Source organism: Aspergillus ochraceoroseus (genome assembly GCF_002846915.1).
Source record: "Aspergillus ochraceoroseus IBT 24754 chromosome Unknown P175scaffold_7, whole genome shotgun sequence".
Taxonomy (NCBI): Eukaryota; Fungi; Ascomycota; class Eurotiomycetes; order Eurotiales; family Aspergillaceae; genus Aspergillus; species Aspergillus ochraceoroseus.
Genome location: NW_024468482.1, coordinates 1,108,098 through 1,122,375, shown reverse-complemented (window position 1 = coordinate 1,122,375; position 14,278 = coordinate 1,108,098). Strand labels below are relative to the sequence as shown.

At 45.6% G+C, this 14,278-nt stretch overlaps 3 protein-coding genes across 3 annotated transcripts; 1 reads left to right on the top strand and 2 right to left on the bottom strand.

The window, feature by feature from the left end:
* Positions 1-527: 527 nt before the first annotated feature.
* On the bottom strand, positions 528-3,717 carry P175DRAFT_0511231 (mannose-ethanolamine phosphotransferase GPI13; the record flags this gene model as incomplete). Its single annotated transcript, XM_040898580.1, has 2 exons — positions 528-3,519; positions 3,605-3,717. 2 exons carry the CDS (start codon positions 3,715-3,717, stop codon positions 528-530), a joined length of 3,105 nt encoding a protein of 1,034 aa, XP_040750164.1.
* Positions 3,718-5,221: 1,504 nt separating this feature from the next.
* On the bottom strand, positions 5,222-6,027 carry P175DRAFT_0331193 (uncharacterized protein). Its single transcript, XM_040892854.1, has 2 exons — positions 6,003-6,027; positions 5,222-5,947 (listed from the first exon to the last, which is right to left on the bottom strand). The coding sequence occupies exon 2, from the start codon at positions 5,816-5,818 to the stop codon at positions 5,270-5,272; it is 549 nt and encodes a 182-aa protein (XP_040750163.1). The 5' UTR covers positions 5,819-5,947; positions 6,003-6,027; the 3' UTR covers positions 5,222-5,269.
* Positions 6,028-8,884: 2,857 nt separating this feature from the next.
* Positions 8,885-9,573, top strand: P175DRAFT_0559597 (uncharacterized protein). Its single transcript, XM_040900931.1, has 3 exons — positions 8,885-8,927; positions 8,979-9,093; positions 9,162-9,573. Exons 2-3 carry the CDS (start codon positions 8,987-8,989, stop codon positions 9,502-9,504), a joined length of 450 nt encoding a protein of 149 aa, XP_040750162.1. The 5' UTR covers positions 8,885-8,927; positions 8,979-8,986; the 3' UTR covers positions 9,505-9,573.
* Positions 9,574-14,278: the final 4,705 nt, after the last annotated feature.

Sequence of the window (14,278 nt, the reverse complement as noted above, 5' to 3'; positions counted from 1 at the left end):
TAGGTAGGTAGGTACCTCGGTCGTTCTTAGGGCAAGTTCAATTCGAACATGCTCTCTCTCTAAGCTACTACAGTAGTATATAAGTACATATAGCTACTCCGTAGGTTCCCCCCCCCCCCCCCAACGCCATTCTGATATACGTTTCGTATACACCTGATATATCTGTTTTGAATTCTATAAATACATTGCTTTATTTACTATATACTATATATGAATAAAATAACAGAAACTGAACAAATCACAAGAGGGGGTTTCTTTTTTTCAATACAACAGAAGTTAGATGGATGAATCTTTGGCTTCGGAGAATTCATACATCTCAAGGATCCCCCAATATTACTACTAACTATAAGAGTAGTAGTATAAGTGTAAGTAAGCGCTTCTCTTCGCTTCGGTATATATGGAGAAGGGGAAAAAAAAAAAAAAAAGTATGTAAGAAAACGAAGGGTGAGCCCTTTCTCTCTGGAAGGTGAACAACATCCTCCTCTTATTATCCCCTTCTCTTTTTTTGGCTCGGGGGTTAGCCACCACTACCAGCCAAAAATTTCTCCAACACTCAATGTGCTCCATCGCACACCAGCTACGGAGAACAAGATTAGTACGATATCCACAACACCGAGAACAGCTGCGCCCAGCATGAATCGCGGGCTGAAGATACGATACAGCATGAGATGGCGACGGAGATGGCCAGCCCACATCGTAGTTGCGAAGTTGATGGTGGCAAAATATAGAATATAGGTACAGGCCGCTTGCGCAACGTCGGAGAGGAGTTTGGTTGCAGGGTTCTTCGGCTTTCCGGATGATTGGGAGCCAGTTTTGTCGTGGAGTTGAAGAGGACGTTTCCAGAGGGCTGTGAGGGGAACAGCAATTGCAGTGAGAATTTGAGCACCAAAGGTGTTGAGGATCACTAGGATGGGGGACCAGGGATATTTGATTGTGGATAAGGCAATGAAAGCCGTCTCCCACTGAATGCTGCTAAGAGTAGCTTGGTGGCCGGTCTTGAAATAGTAGAAGGAACCGAGAAGACCTAAAACGACGGGACCAATAGCGGAGTTTCCCATTACCAACGCATTTGTATCCAAAATTTCGAGCAAGGAAAGGATTTGCCAGAGGAGGAGGCCCATGGCGCCTTGGCCCATAGGCTTTTGCATCAAGATAATACCGAGGCAGAAGTTGATGACAAGAAAGAAAAAGCGGGTTCCATAGACATTGCCAAACCCCAGGATTGTGACTGTCGTTCGTCCTGGTTGCTGTGCTCCAGGAGATGACGGCCTCTTTGTTTCTGGTTCAGGGCCGCTTTGGGCGACACTGACAGTAACACATGGTTTCGAGTATAGAAAGGCAGTTGTACCTGCAGCAAATGCAAGGCCAAGAACAAGCTGAGCTAAGAACACTCGGATCGATTTCAGAGTTTCCTTGCCAAGGGGCAACCATTCATTGTCGTCAAATTCTTCAAGCGTCCAGAAAATAGAGGTGACGAACAATCCAAGACGAAATCCAATTCCAATCCAAAGGCTAGCCGCTCCTTCATAGGATTTTGACCCAGAGTAGAAGGACTTGACAACAGTTGGGAGGAGAAGGGTGACAATAAAAGGAATGGCAAGCTGCCATGGCGCAGAGGTGGAAGATGTGCTAGACGCATAGTAAGTCGAGCGACAAAATGGCATCTGCTCCTCGCGACAGAGACGAGACAGAGACGCGACCCTCCCTAGAATAACGAAGATGATTGAATGATAAACTCCTAACACTCTGTCCGCAGTTGACTGTTGGCGCATTGAGGACACGCCGGCAAAAACACCAAAGGTGGAGAGGAAGAACAAAAGGATCTCATCTTCCCAGATGGTGTATGAGTTAGATGCAAATCCGATAGACTGACTGACAGTAAAAATGACTGCGAGCCAACCCCACAACGAGTTCGGTAGAGGCAGAGACAAGCGTTGAGACGAGCCGAAAATTGTCCATGAAGCGCCAAAGATGCTACCAACGGCAGCCATGAAAGCCATTAGTTCAGGTGCTTTAACCTCAACTACACCGACAAATGCGAAAATAGCACCAATCACTGCACCCGAAGCAGATCCTGCTCCGATACGAGTAAGCAAGGTGGACGTAAGTTCTGTTCGGTCCGTCTGCAGCCCTCGGGCATAGAAAACCAGTAGGACGATGCCAGCAAAAAGGATTCCAATGCCTTGCATCATGCTCGGGACATCAAATTTCGCCCATAATCCTCGACAAATGTGGAGGGTATGGCGTTGGTATTGTTTATAAGACTCGTAAGCAGAAACGAGGCTTGCAACATTCGGCTTGCCACTTTTCGAAAGAGTGTGCCAATCGGTTTCTGCCGCATCCAGGAACTTTAATGATTGAAACTCTTGGCCGTCATCGGCCCCACGAGTTTGCGCGTATGCATACTGGTATCTTTTGATTTGAGCAGATGTCAAGCGGTTCACAGCAACCAAGTTCTTCCAGTCATTCCCACTAGGGCCAGAGAAAGCCTCCTCAATGGGGGAACCAAGGTTATTGAACGGAATCGGAATCCCAAGAAGCAGCGAGAGTGTGGGAACAAGATCAATTTGAGGGACAAATCTTTCCCGGGCATACTTGGGTGGCAGAAGACTCGCAGAGCTGGTGCGGCCGAAAATACCCTTCTTTGAGTACATCCACAGAGCCGCATCGACTTCGTCATTCGATTCACCTCCGTGATCTCCCTTCGAATCCATTCCATGGTCGCCCATTACAACGAGTAGTGTGTTATCATCAATCTTGGCCATAATATCACGAATGGTCTGGTCCATCTGATTGAGCTTTGATGCCATGGCGGGGTGATTCGGACCGTAGCGGTGTCCGGCATGATCAACGCCAAGATAGTGGCCAAAGATGACGTCCCATTTAGTGTAGTTTTGTGGTTCGAGGAGAGGAAACAGGTGCTCGTTAACGCCGTTGTCAACCGTGTGCAAGTCCCAGACATTAAAGGAATCGAATGGCCTTGTCAGCTCCGGGTCGAAGTAGCCCGGGAATAGAGCATGCCAGGTGTCGTCGCCAAGCTGGACGAGATTCTTCCCAGCTGCGTGTAGTTGAGCAACCAGGTTATCTTCGTCGATGGCCGTTCCAGCGAAATTAGATCCGGCGTCGATAAAAGTCGGCAGAGTGCCAGTAGTCAATCCCTTCAGTCTTTGCAGTGTTGTAGTCGGTGGATCCGCGATAAAGGGGAGCAAGAAGGCATTTTTCGGGTGGTTGACCGCAGTCTCATACAGTACCGGTATGTTATCGTGGAAGAGGTGAGCACTCTCAGTCTCTGCATTTGGGACAAATGGCACGGTGAAGTCGTATCGCAGAGCATCAATGATAATCACAATAGCCTTATCAAATGACTTCTGGTGCCAGCATCCGTCGCTTCCCGGTCTCTTTGAAAACGACGCTGAGTCGGTAAATGGAAGAACATCGCACGACGACTTGTTTTCCAGGACCATGCGAGTAAGGAGAAATCCCTTGGTGAAGAAAAATATGCCCACAACGTGGAGGGACCTATACTCAGAATCAACGTAATTAGGATTTGGCGACTCGAGCAACGAAACTAAAACAAAAGGGTGGCCAGAGATGGAAAGCTCACAATATCCACACGAATACACCAAGCAAGCTCAAGTGTTTCCGTTTAAATTCCTGCTCCAACTCCTTCACATCCTCCTCCTGGGACTTGTTTGCCTTTGCTGTTTGAGATTGCATTCCGACGTTCCCGCTGCCTCTGTGCTTTCCGGAGGTCCTGAAATTTTGAAGACCGCGATGGTGAATCTTGAAACGACGGTTTTTTTGGGGGGGGGGTACGTTGTTTAATCCAGAGCGTGCATGTCCCGCGCCTGTATTGGCCGCGGATACCACCACAGGAAGCAACTTTTAAAGGGTTCGGGGACACTCCTCATCCAACGCGGAGAGCATAGAAGAATTGTCGGTGTTCTCTTCGCCTGTCGCAGGCACGAAGGTGAATTGTGTCTCGTATCGGAATACAAGGCTTTTGGTAGCTCAAACCAGGTCAAGGGGTTTTCAGGGCTAAAGTTAGAGTCATTGAAATCAGGAAAAAGGTTAGTTCTGCCCTTTTCTTTTTTGCCTCCGGAGCTCCCGCGTTCAGGAGCTGTCAAACGGTCTTCCTGATGAATTAGGTTTAACAAATAGAGCTGCGCATGCTCACAGTGAAAACTCCATTATATACGAGCTGGTAGAAATGACAGAGCAGGAGAAATAGGGGATCGATGCAGAGCAATTAATTGCAGATGGTGGGAAGCGTTGGACGGAGCACCTCCCACCAGCTTCGGTCTCCAAATCCTTCCCGTGACGTGGGGGAATCGGCGTTTTCGGCAGCTCAACCTGCGAATTAACGCATTTTGATTGGTGGACACGGTCCGGATAATCAAACCCCCTTTCTAAGCGGGTCATTGCCAATTTTGGACATCTGTTTACTTCATCAGGAGCTTTTTTTTGCTCTCTTTCTTTTTTGTTTTTTTAACTGGAAGGACACTACTCAAGCCACAGGGAAACAATAATAACCTATTCACAGTATTCAGAAAACTCACAAGGACTAGGTACATCTTGTGGATCAATAGGTACATTCATTGGGGCTCACGCCTAGGAAGGGGCCCGTTCAATGTACAGGCTTGACTAGCTACATACATTATCTAACAGTAAGTCACCAAAAGGCAGACCGAGAATTGTAAGGGGAACGTGGTTAAAAAAAAAAAATAATAATGGTAAAGAAGAAAAGGGAGATGAGAATGATAAATAAACCTTCAGCAAGAACGGTACGTAACTTCTTTCCAGCCCTAGTGACGTGGCAGGGTGGAAAGGAAAAGCGGTGACCAAGCATAAGAAACGAACGCCTGGTGATAAAAGAAGGGGAAGATAATGCAAAACCCAAGTAAACTAGCAACCCTTGCTGTACACAGCTCAAACTCGGGATGTCTAGCGGGAAATTTTTGAGGTTAGTGGTCGATTGGTCCGGGCAACGATGGTGAATATGAAGAAAGCAAATCTTATAAAAAAACCCCCCCGAACATATTTATCTGAGCGTGATAAAAGATTAGAACGGGGCGATCTGGGTATGTGCAAGTCGCTAAGACGCATCCAAACGGGATGGTCCAGATGTACAGGTAGAAGAACGAAGCAGATCTTTCCCCAGTTGTCATTATGATTTTAGAAGGTCGTCGAAGTGTGAGGCGGAGAAACGAAGAGTGAATGAATGTAGTCGATTAAAACACAAATCCGAATGGCACGGCTGCATAGTCCTTTAAGAATATCGCTTGAGATCATCCTTCTCCTTCAGTCCGCCCATGCGCTCGATATCCAAGGACTGGAAACGTTCGGCATCGCTGGACTGGTAGGGCGGAAGTTCCTCGTGGTAAGGCTCAAGGCCAACACCACCAGCTTCGCTAATCCTCACCACCACGACTCTACCCGACTTGCGTTTACCCGATTCGTCTTCCTCCTCTGGGAATGTGATTCGAATCTCAGGAACAGGGCTGGGAGGCGGGCTCGACGAGTTCTCCATCAGGCTGCGCTTCTCATCATAAACAAATACGGATTCGTTTTTTCCATACGGTGTTGCCGTGATAGTAAGGCTGCGGTGGTGGTGGGTGGCGCACTGTCCATTGTGGATAGGAAGTTGTGACTGTCGATTCAAACGCTTGCGACGTAGAACTAGAAGGGCGCCGACAAGAGCAAGACCAAGCAAAACAAGCACCAACAGAGAGATCAGAAGATCGACCATGGCAGGAGAGAGTCCATCACCGTTGTCGCTCTTGTCATCTCGCACCACAATTCGGGGAAATGAATGCATTTTGATAAATGGGTCGGATAGATTGACGGTCGGGACTCAAAACACGGCTTTGAGGCGTAGATTCCTTGTATACGGGAATGATGGGTTTATAGACTGGCGGGCAAATATGGTTCAAGAATCGAAGATGTGCTGTCAAGCGTCAACATCCCAAAATCGAGTTCGAAGGAACTCAAAAACCACGTACTCCAAGTCCCAGTAAGTCTCTTAAGAATGAATAATAGGGAGATACAAGTCCAAAATTATTCCGAGACTATTGGGTCAATCACAAAAAAAAAGAGGGAATGTATGGGGTCGGTTGGGTTGGGTAGTTCGTCCGGCGGTCGGTCGGTGTGGTCGGTTAGGAGGGAGTTGGGCGATTCGAAAATCAAGCCGGCTGGGTTAAAGGAAAGAACGGACAGCAAGGTGGACAGTTGAAAGAGTGAAACTGACACCTGCTTAGGGATCGAAAGAACGTGGTAGATGAGAGGGAATGAAGGAGGAAGAGGTGACAAAAGGAAGAAAATGGAAGAGAACGAAGGAAGGAGGGAGGAGGAGGAGGGTTAGTTAGGATTTGGGGGATGAGGAGAAAGGGAGAGAGAGGGAGAGGGAGAGAACCAGGAACGAGGCGCAAGGGTGTTTAGGCACCTCAACTGACAACCAGACAGGGCTAGAACGCTGCAGACTAAACTTGGCCAACTACGTTCAGTCTAGAGGGAACAAAATATCACCAGCGAGTCCAATAAAGAGACTGTTTGTTTATTCCTTTCTGCTCTAGTTGGATTTAGTGTGTTAACTAGTACCAGTTATAATTTCCCCATCTCCCAGCAGAGCCTATCAGGAATTTATTGTTCCTGAGACAGCGTGAACTTACGTCTCCCACTCTCCCGCTCTCCCAGTCTGCCTATTCGCTGTGTTCCTGTCAGTTCCTCCTTAATTGGTTTATTTTAATCTCGATGGAGTTCGTAATCTCACTCTACCTATACTCTGGTAGGTATGGGGTTGTTGCTAATGTTAGCAACTCACTCCGGAGTCCGTCATCGAAGGAAGGATTTTTTTCTTTCTTAGGGCTCCGCGTTGACCCCTGGGCGGATCAACAGAATCAGGCCATGACGATGGTTTTATTATTAGTACAACTCTGATGGCCCAGTAGCTTGGTCAACCTACGGAGTTATCCATGTTTTTTATTCGCCCTGAATTCAGAAAATGAGAGACCGCTGTATTCCCATTCCCAAGTCGTCGAGTTTCCCTGACGATCCACTATCAATCCTCCGTACACACTACACAGTACATCATCTAGGGATCCAATGCAGTCAGTAGGAGGTACTTACTTATGACAGTCCTCCCAGAGTGTTCAATGAATCAATTTAATCAAACCCAAGCACGCGGAGTGACAGAGACAATAACATTACTTGAAGGTTGAGCTACACTAATTTCTTTTGTTGTCTCACTACCCCTTGAATTACGAGATAACTACGTTGTTGTCCTTGCTGGATTGCGGATTCTTTTGCCAAAAATTAATCAACTACCATGACACAGAAAACATAATTTGCGTCCTCACAGCCAGGGATCACAGACAGCTGGGAAATGTGTTATGTAGCAGCGCTGGCGGTTTAGTCGGTGATGTTGTTTCCAAAAACCTCAGCATGGCCATGTCCTCTCCCACTCGTCATGTTGTACGGAGTAAATGTGACTTGTCTAAGTACGGCTGCGGTGGAGGCGGATGCGCTAATACCCGTACTATTTAGTGACGGGCACGCTACGGAGAAGTTTCGAAGAGGAGTCGACCAGAAGAGAAGAATATTCCTGAATTCTGATAGCAGCGATTCAAACGAGGCAAAAGCCCAATATAGCAGTCGTAAATGGCAGTTTTGTATTAGAACCTTCCTCAAATACGTCTTACAGTAATACATGTCTACAGTACAATTTTGCCCTTCTGTCGAACATAGTCGAATTGTTCTCCATTCATGATAGGTGATACTATAAATAGTATTAGGCGGCTCATATGACAGTTATGGCTAGCTCAGATACTACCAGGAATTATATTAAGGATTTCAAACACCACAGAGGCCTCTAAGGTTTGAGTAATTAAACGCTCGGGGTCCATTGGAGAAATGTATTGATTAGATGATATTAGGAGATGCAAGCAAGCTTTGGTTTTAAGGACTAGTGAAGAATCACCTGAACTAAGCAGTACTTCATCAGGGGTAACTAGCCTCAAATCCTCGCTATGCTCGGCGGCTTGCATATTAGTATGATAGCTACTATATTAATGTAAGTATGGAAGTTAGAATTAAAATAGGTATTAAAGTAGATATTAAAGGAGGTATTAGCAGGGAATAAAGCAGGTATTGAAGCAGGTATTAGCAGGCATTCAAGTAGGCATTCAAGTACTCATTCAAGTAGGCATTCAAGTAGGTATTAGCAGGTATTAAAGCAGGCATTCAAGTAGGCATTCAAATAGGTATTAGCATGGTAATAGCTTATAAAAGTAGATAATATAGAAATCTCCATAGCTAACAGGTTAACCAACATCCCCAGGTTCTATAGCACGGAAAAGATGGCCCTGCGGGCCATAGTTCTTCCGAACCGCCAGTGCGCGTAGAACTCAGCACGGTGTACGGGTCATACCACGGGTGTTTGAGGGGGACTTTCATATATTATTAAAATCTTCTATTCTGGAAACGAGTGTTCCTTGATTACTCTGCTACAAATAAATAGGAATAATAATAATAATAATAATAGGTCTGGATTATCACAAACCAGATTTACATTTTATATTTCTTGAGGACTATAACCAAATATCCTTTATATAGTGAAGTAGGATGCGACTCCCATCAACCCATAGATATGAGCTCCTGGGCCCTAACCCTAGGGCTACGCTAAGCTTAACGTAGTTAATATACCTGGTTTTGTAATTAAAAACTACGTACCAAACATGTAAGAGTAATCATGGCTTGAATAATACCTGTAATAAATGGCCTTGAAAAGTTGGCGGTGTACCTCCAGCCAGAAAGGAGCTGGGGCAGAATTCCCATCTCCCGTCAGAAGAGGGCATCCTACCAAGTTACATATCCAACTTGTTTTTAACTTATTTCCAAGAATCGAAAGCCGCATGTTTAAGAGTTTAACAGTGAGAATATCTAGATTACTATTGTAGTTAACAATATTGACAAACATGTAGAAGCTGAAATGGAAGACACTCCCCTCCGCATCCTTGTCATGGTCTCGCGCGTAAATGCTTTCTGGGGGAGTCTTGGTCTTCTCCTGAAGACCTACTCACAAAAGCTTTTTGCGAGGTCAAAAGCAATGGATTTCTGAATGTCTCTTACAAGCATCCTCCAATGAAACTGTTGGCGAAGAGAAGGTGGTTAGCACATGTCTTTCTTGTATTTGATATTGCGAATACCGACTACGATCCTGAGAAGGGCCACCTAGCAGATCAAAACAATCTCCCTGTTGCAATAGTTCGGTTTGGTAAACATGTCCAAGTTTATCGAGCAAGCCAGCCCACCCAAAAACAGGTGAATAATGATATTAGCCGAGCTCATAACCTGAACGGCATTGGCAGTATCCCACCCTTCGTTGAAGATCACGCCTCTGGAACTCCGCATTATCTAAATCCACGCGAACCGCAACTGCTGCGACCTCAAGTTCACAGCCACTATATTTCGTATGCTACCAAACACGCGTATATCGCGAAACCCTAATATGACTCTGGTGTAGGTAAACTGCACGGCGCGCATATCTCTATTTGAGGTGTTATGGTTGAATTATAGCAGCAATAAGATGACATCATGGTGGTGAGTTGCCGTATCTACAGAGTATCTTGTCACACATATTACAGCTCATGTGGCCCATCCATCTGTCTGGTATTGTACCCTTTGATCTCCATACATTCAGCGTAATATACACTAACCGTATATGGATTAGAGAACTTAGCATATTAGGGTTCAGGAACTGTCAGTGTATGTGTTTAGGAGGGAAGGAGAAGTCACATCCTACTGTATTGGTACTTCAGCCACGAGAAATGTTAAGCCCTGCTTCAGTTGTAAACCTATACTATATGTACTACCAAAAATGAACACCCAAAAATATCAATCTACGCGATCGCGACGTAATCCCGATCATGTCATCGTGATCTAATCCTCTTCACCTAGAGAAAGCCTTGCCTCACTCTCCGAAGCTTCCGGGTTCAAGGTTGCTACCTAGTGCCTCATCTAGGTAGAATTCGCTAGGTAGGATCCAGCTCCCAGTCTTCCGTGGACACCATCTTCCAGGTAAAACCTGTCAGTATCTCGGCATTTGCATTCATACTTCCCGAATTTGCCTCCTGGATTCCGACCTGGTGTCCGAATATACTCTTGCTCCTGTCCGAAAGGCGCTGGCGGATGTAACCAACGCCCAACCTAAAAGGTAGTTGTGAAAACTTTAGATAGCTGGGTGTTATTTAGGTGGTAGTCGTTAGTACTCTGTAGGCTCTAGGCTATATCACTGAGTATTTGGTTGGGTTGGGTCCCAACAGTCGGCCGAATGTTATGTGCAGATGCTGTGAGGAAGGTTTTCAAAGCATAGAGTTTTTTTTTAAAAATTCTTGTTAGCTTTTAAAGTGTAATGTTATACATGGATATACATGGATATATATGTCTATATATATATATGTCTCGTACACCTGGAACATACGCTGGATGACACTTCCGGAATATATATATATGTAACATACATATATACTATCAGGTACACGCTAATTATCTTGAAAATTCATCTTTAATGATCCACAGGATTCGCTCATAGGATACCTAAATGTGATAAACTCAAAGTGAACTTGCTTTTTACTACCTACCTCCACTAGGCTCAACAAAATATGGATGAGGAATCCATGGTATGATAGGACCCGTGCTGTCTGTCACTGTCAAGCGTCACTGTCACCAACAGACCCGTGGAGCCTAGAATAGCACAGGAGCATACAATCATCCAATTTATTTTTGTAGGGTATAGATCTACAATCGCACGCAATACAGAGAAATGCTGGGGCAAGCAGGGGAGGAGCAGAATGGGTGGAACTAATTTCCGCAAATGATATATTTTTCCCCAGCATTATCTTGATAATACTTAGTGTAGGTACTACTACCACTACTTCTTGGTAGCAGTACATCGGGACATGTATTTTTTTATTGTTTTTATTATTGTTGTTGTTGTTGTTGTTGTTGATGCTGTATCATTACCACTGTAATAGGTTGGTGGTGTATGTAAACCCTAATCTAAGGAAGCGAGTATGTATCTCTCGAATGAGAAATTAAATGAGCTGGAATAAAGAAGAGAGCCGTTGAGAAAAGCTGTTTATCATCGCAATTGGTGTTTGGTCCCGGTAACCCAGGTAGCCCGATGATACTACTAACTACCGGTGCTCCGTAGTCTACTGCAGCTACTTTGGGGAATGTTGCCACAGAGTAAGTACACCAGAGATACTACTGGTAGGACCAGTACTCGTAGCCTCTACTGCTTTACAGGATTCATACGCAGTGAGGAAGTGGGTCAAAACGATGACAAGACAAGGAATCCCTTGATTTCCGGGGCGGATGAAACAAAAATCAATGTTACTGTCGCGACGCAAGGGGGGTGGAGATGCGCCATGCGTGCTTGAGATGATAGTCGAGCGGCTCCATGCTACGTACCGGAGGAGTGCACGTCTGTCGGGAATGGATGTATTCGGAACAAGCGGTAAGGACAAATATTACATTCAACAATATCCGCTTGTCTTGCACCGCGATGATCTAAACGGTGTTGTGTGGATGGTTTAGGAGAGGGGGATATGGGTTGTATTCGATAATATCTCCAGGGCAGCCGATAGTTTGACATTTAACACGATGGCAAGCGGTAATGTGATACAGTACAATCTAAATGAGTATGTTTTGATTTAAAGCCCCTGAAAACCAGGGCGAGTCGTCGTTGACTCGTCCTCCTGCTGAAACTTAATAGATAGAAGTTGTTTATAGAGTCACGCGACTGGTGTTCAGAAACCACGAGCGGTACTCAAGTCAGGTTAAGGTCCAAATTGATGACAGTAGAAGAGTATGCTCTCCACACTTCGAGGGAAGAGGAATGCTAGACGTAAGGCCGATTCTATAAAGACCACTAGTGCGGAGGCAGTATAGGTGAAGTGGTAATACAGTTCGGGGTAAATTAGTATTATACTATTAATTGCTCTGCCGGAGTACCTTAGTTATGACGAGAAGAATAAATAGGCTAGTTTAGTGGATCCGATCGCTCGGGCTGGGACAGTTTAATTGTACGGATCCTTTTTAGACCTTCTAGAGTCTGGCCGGAATATCTCGAGCTGGGATCAAAACCCAGAGAAAAGTGAGTGAGTGAGTCGTACGTACAGTAACGACATCTTGTGTCCGTGATGCTCTTCTGGAGGAGGAGTCCGGGATTGTTTCAGAGCCTGAACGGCGCTGGATGGATGGTTGGAGGTTGAGTCCGAGACCAGATTCTTCTGCTTGAGCTTCGATCAATGTACATTGTTCAAGATATTGTCTCAGTGACAATTTTTTTTATATATATAATAATTCAATTGTTAATTTTACACTATATAAAATGGAGTGAATGCAACAGATGACGCCAATGCAGATTATGGATACACGTCAAGACTGGAACAAAACCAAAAAAAAGCCTTGTTTTGGCGGTCAGATATGGTTGAGTTCCGACTTGGCTGATATTGCAGGGACTGACATATGAAATAGGGAGTCAGAGTAACTGTGGCGAGTCACTGTAACGGGAGAGAACCAAGAAATGATAGAAACGAAGCTGTAGAGACAAACTCCTCCCCCCTCCTGCTAGCAAAGTTTCAGAGAAAGGGTCCTGTCGAATTGAAGCCTAAAACAAGGAAAGAAAGCGGCGGGAGCGAATTTGGGCGGCCCCAGACTCGGAGTTCAGGAATGGTCAGGAATGGTCAGCATTTGGTAAGGTACGGAAACCCTGCCTGTAGTAGTTACCACGGGGGTCACTGGGGGTACCTGCCCTCAAAGCGTAGGGCCCATACTGAAGCCAAGTATCTGGTCCAGATCGACGGATCGTCTTGTACTGTACTTCGTAATAATAACATGGACGACACGCAGCATCTTTTTTCCAGCAGCTCAAAAGTCAACCCTTCATCTCATCTCTATCATTATTCATTTCTGCCCTCACTCACCTCTTTTCCAGCGGCCAAAAAGACTTCATTCATATATTTTCTTTTTCTTTTTTTTTTTTTTTACCCTCTTCCTCCCTCCCCCATTTTATTTAATTCTTTTTCTTACTCTTTTTTTTTTTTTTTTTTTTTTCCTTTTTTCGAACCCTGGATTTTCTCTAATCCTCTCCACCAAGCCCATCACCCCCCCCTTCTTTCTCTCTCTCTCTCACTCTCTCACTCTCTTTTTCTCTCTCTGTCTGTCTGGCTTCGCCTCTAGGCTCGGGCTTTTTATTGCTGCTTCTGTGCGACCACTCTCTTCCTCATCCATCAGGGTTTTTTAACCTTCTGCTTCTGCCCTCGCTCGTTGTCGATTCCATCTCTATTTATTCTCCCATTATCCCTCCGTATCGATCTGCAACGCTCCCACCTGGCGGGCATTTTCTTCCATCCCCTCCATCCTCTCCTTCCCTCCCGTTGTGGCGGTTGACAGAGACCTGCGATAAAGATCGATCTGCTCCAGCCGTTTTGGGTGTCATGCTTGCTTGCGCCTGTGTCACAGCTGGATTACATTAATGCCGTGCTTTGTCTCTCGTCCACATTCCCACCCTTCGACGCTCCACTAATAACGTCGAATCGCTTCTCGATTTGCGCATCAGGCACATTCTCCTCCCATACCAGCTGCAATCTCATTCAACCCTTCCTCCCCTCATATCCCTTGCCGCTACGACCCATCCAAGCTCCAAACGCTTGTCTGGTTCTCAGAGACCTGCGTCCTATCCTCCGTTATCCCTCTCCTCCCCACAGCGGCATATGAGGGCGTTTTTTGAGATTCGAGCTTCCTGAACATGCACGGAGCGTGGTAACGTTGCGATTCTCATTTGACGATATCGGCCCACGGTTACTTGCTGAGCTTTACGTTGGCAAACGAAAGGGAGATATTGTCGTCACCTTGCGTTGATTTTTTTCCCCTTCTCACGGGTTTCCTCTATTTAGCATTTTTCGCTTCCTGTCGCCTGCCACTCTTCCTCCCTTTCATCCCCCTTTGATCCCCCGTTTAATCCATACACTATCGCACTCCGTTGTGATCAAAACATAACCTGCTCTTCGGATCATTTTTCATTTATTTTCTCTCCCCCTCCATATCCCTTCTCTCCGCATTCGCTTGAGGCCTCTCCCTTCTTTGGTGAGTTTACCTTGTCCCTTGCCCGAAAAAAAAAAGAAAAAGAAAAGAAAACATCCACGCGTGTTGATAAGCAAAGCCCGTGATCCCTGTTTGACTGACACTCGTGCAGTTTGCCATCATTGATAGGGAT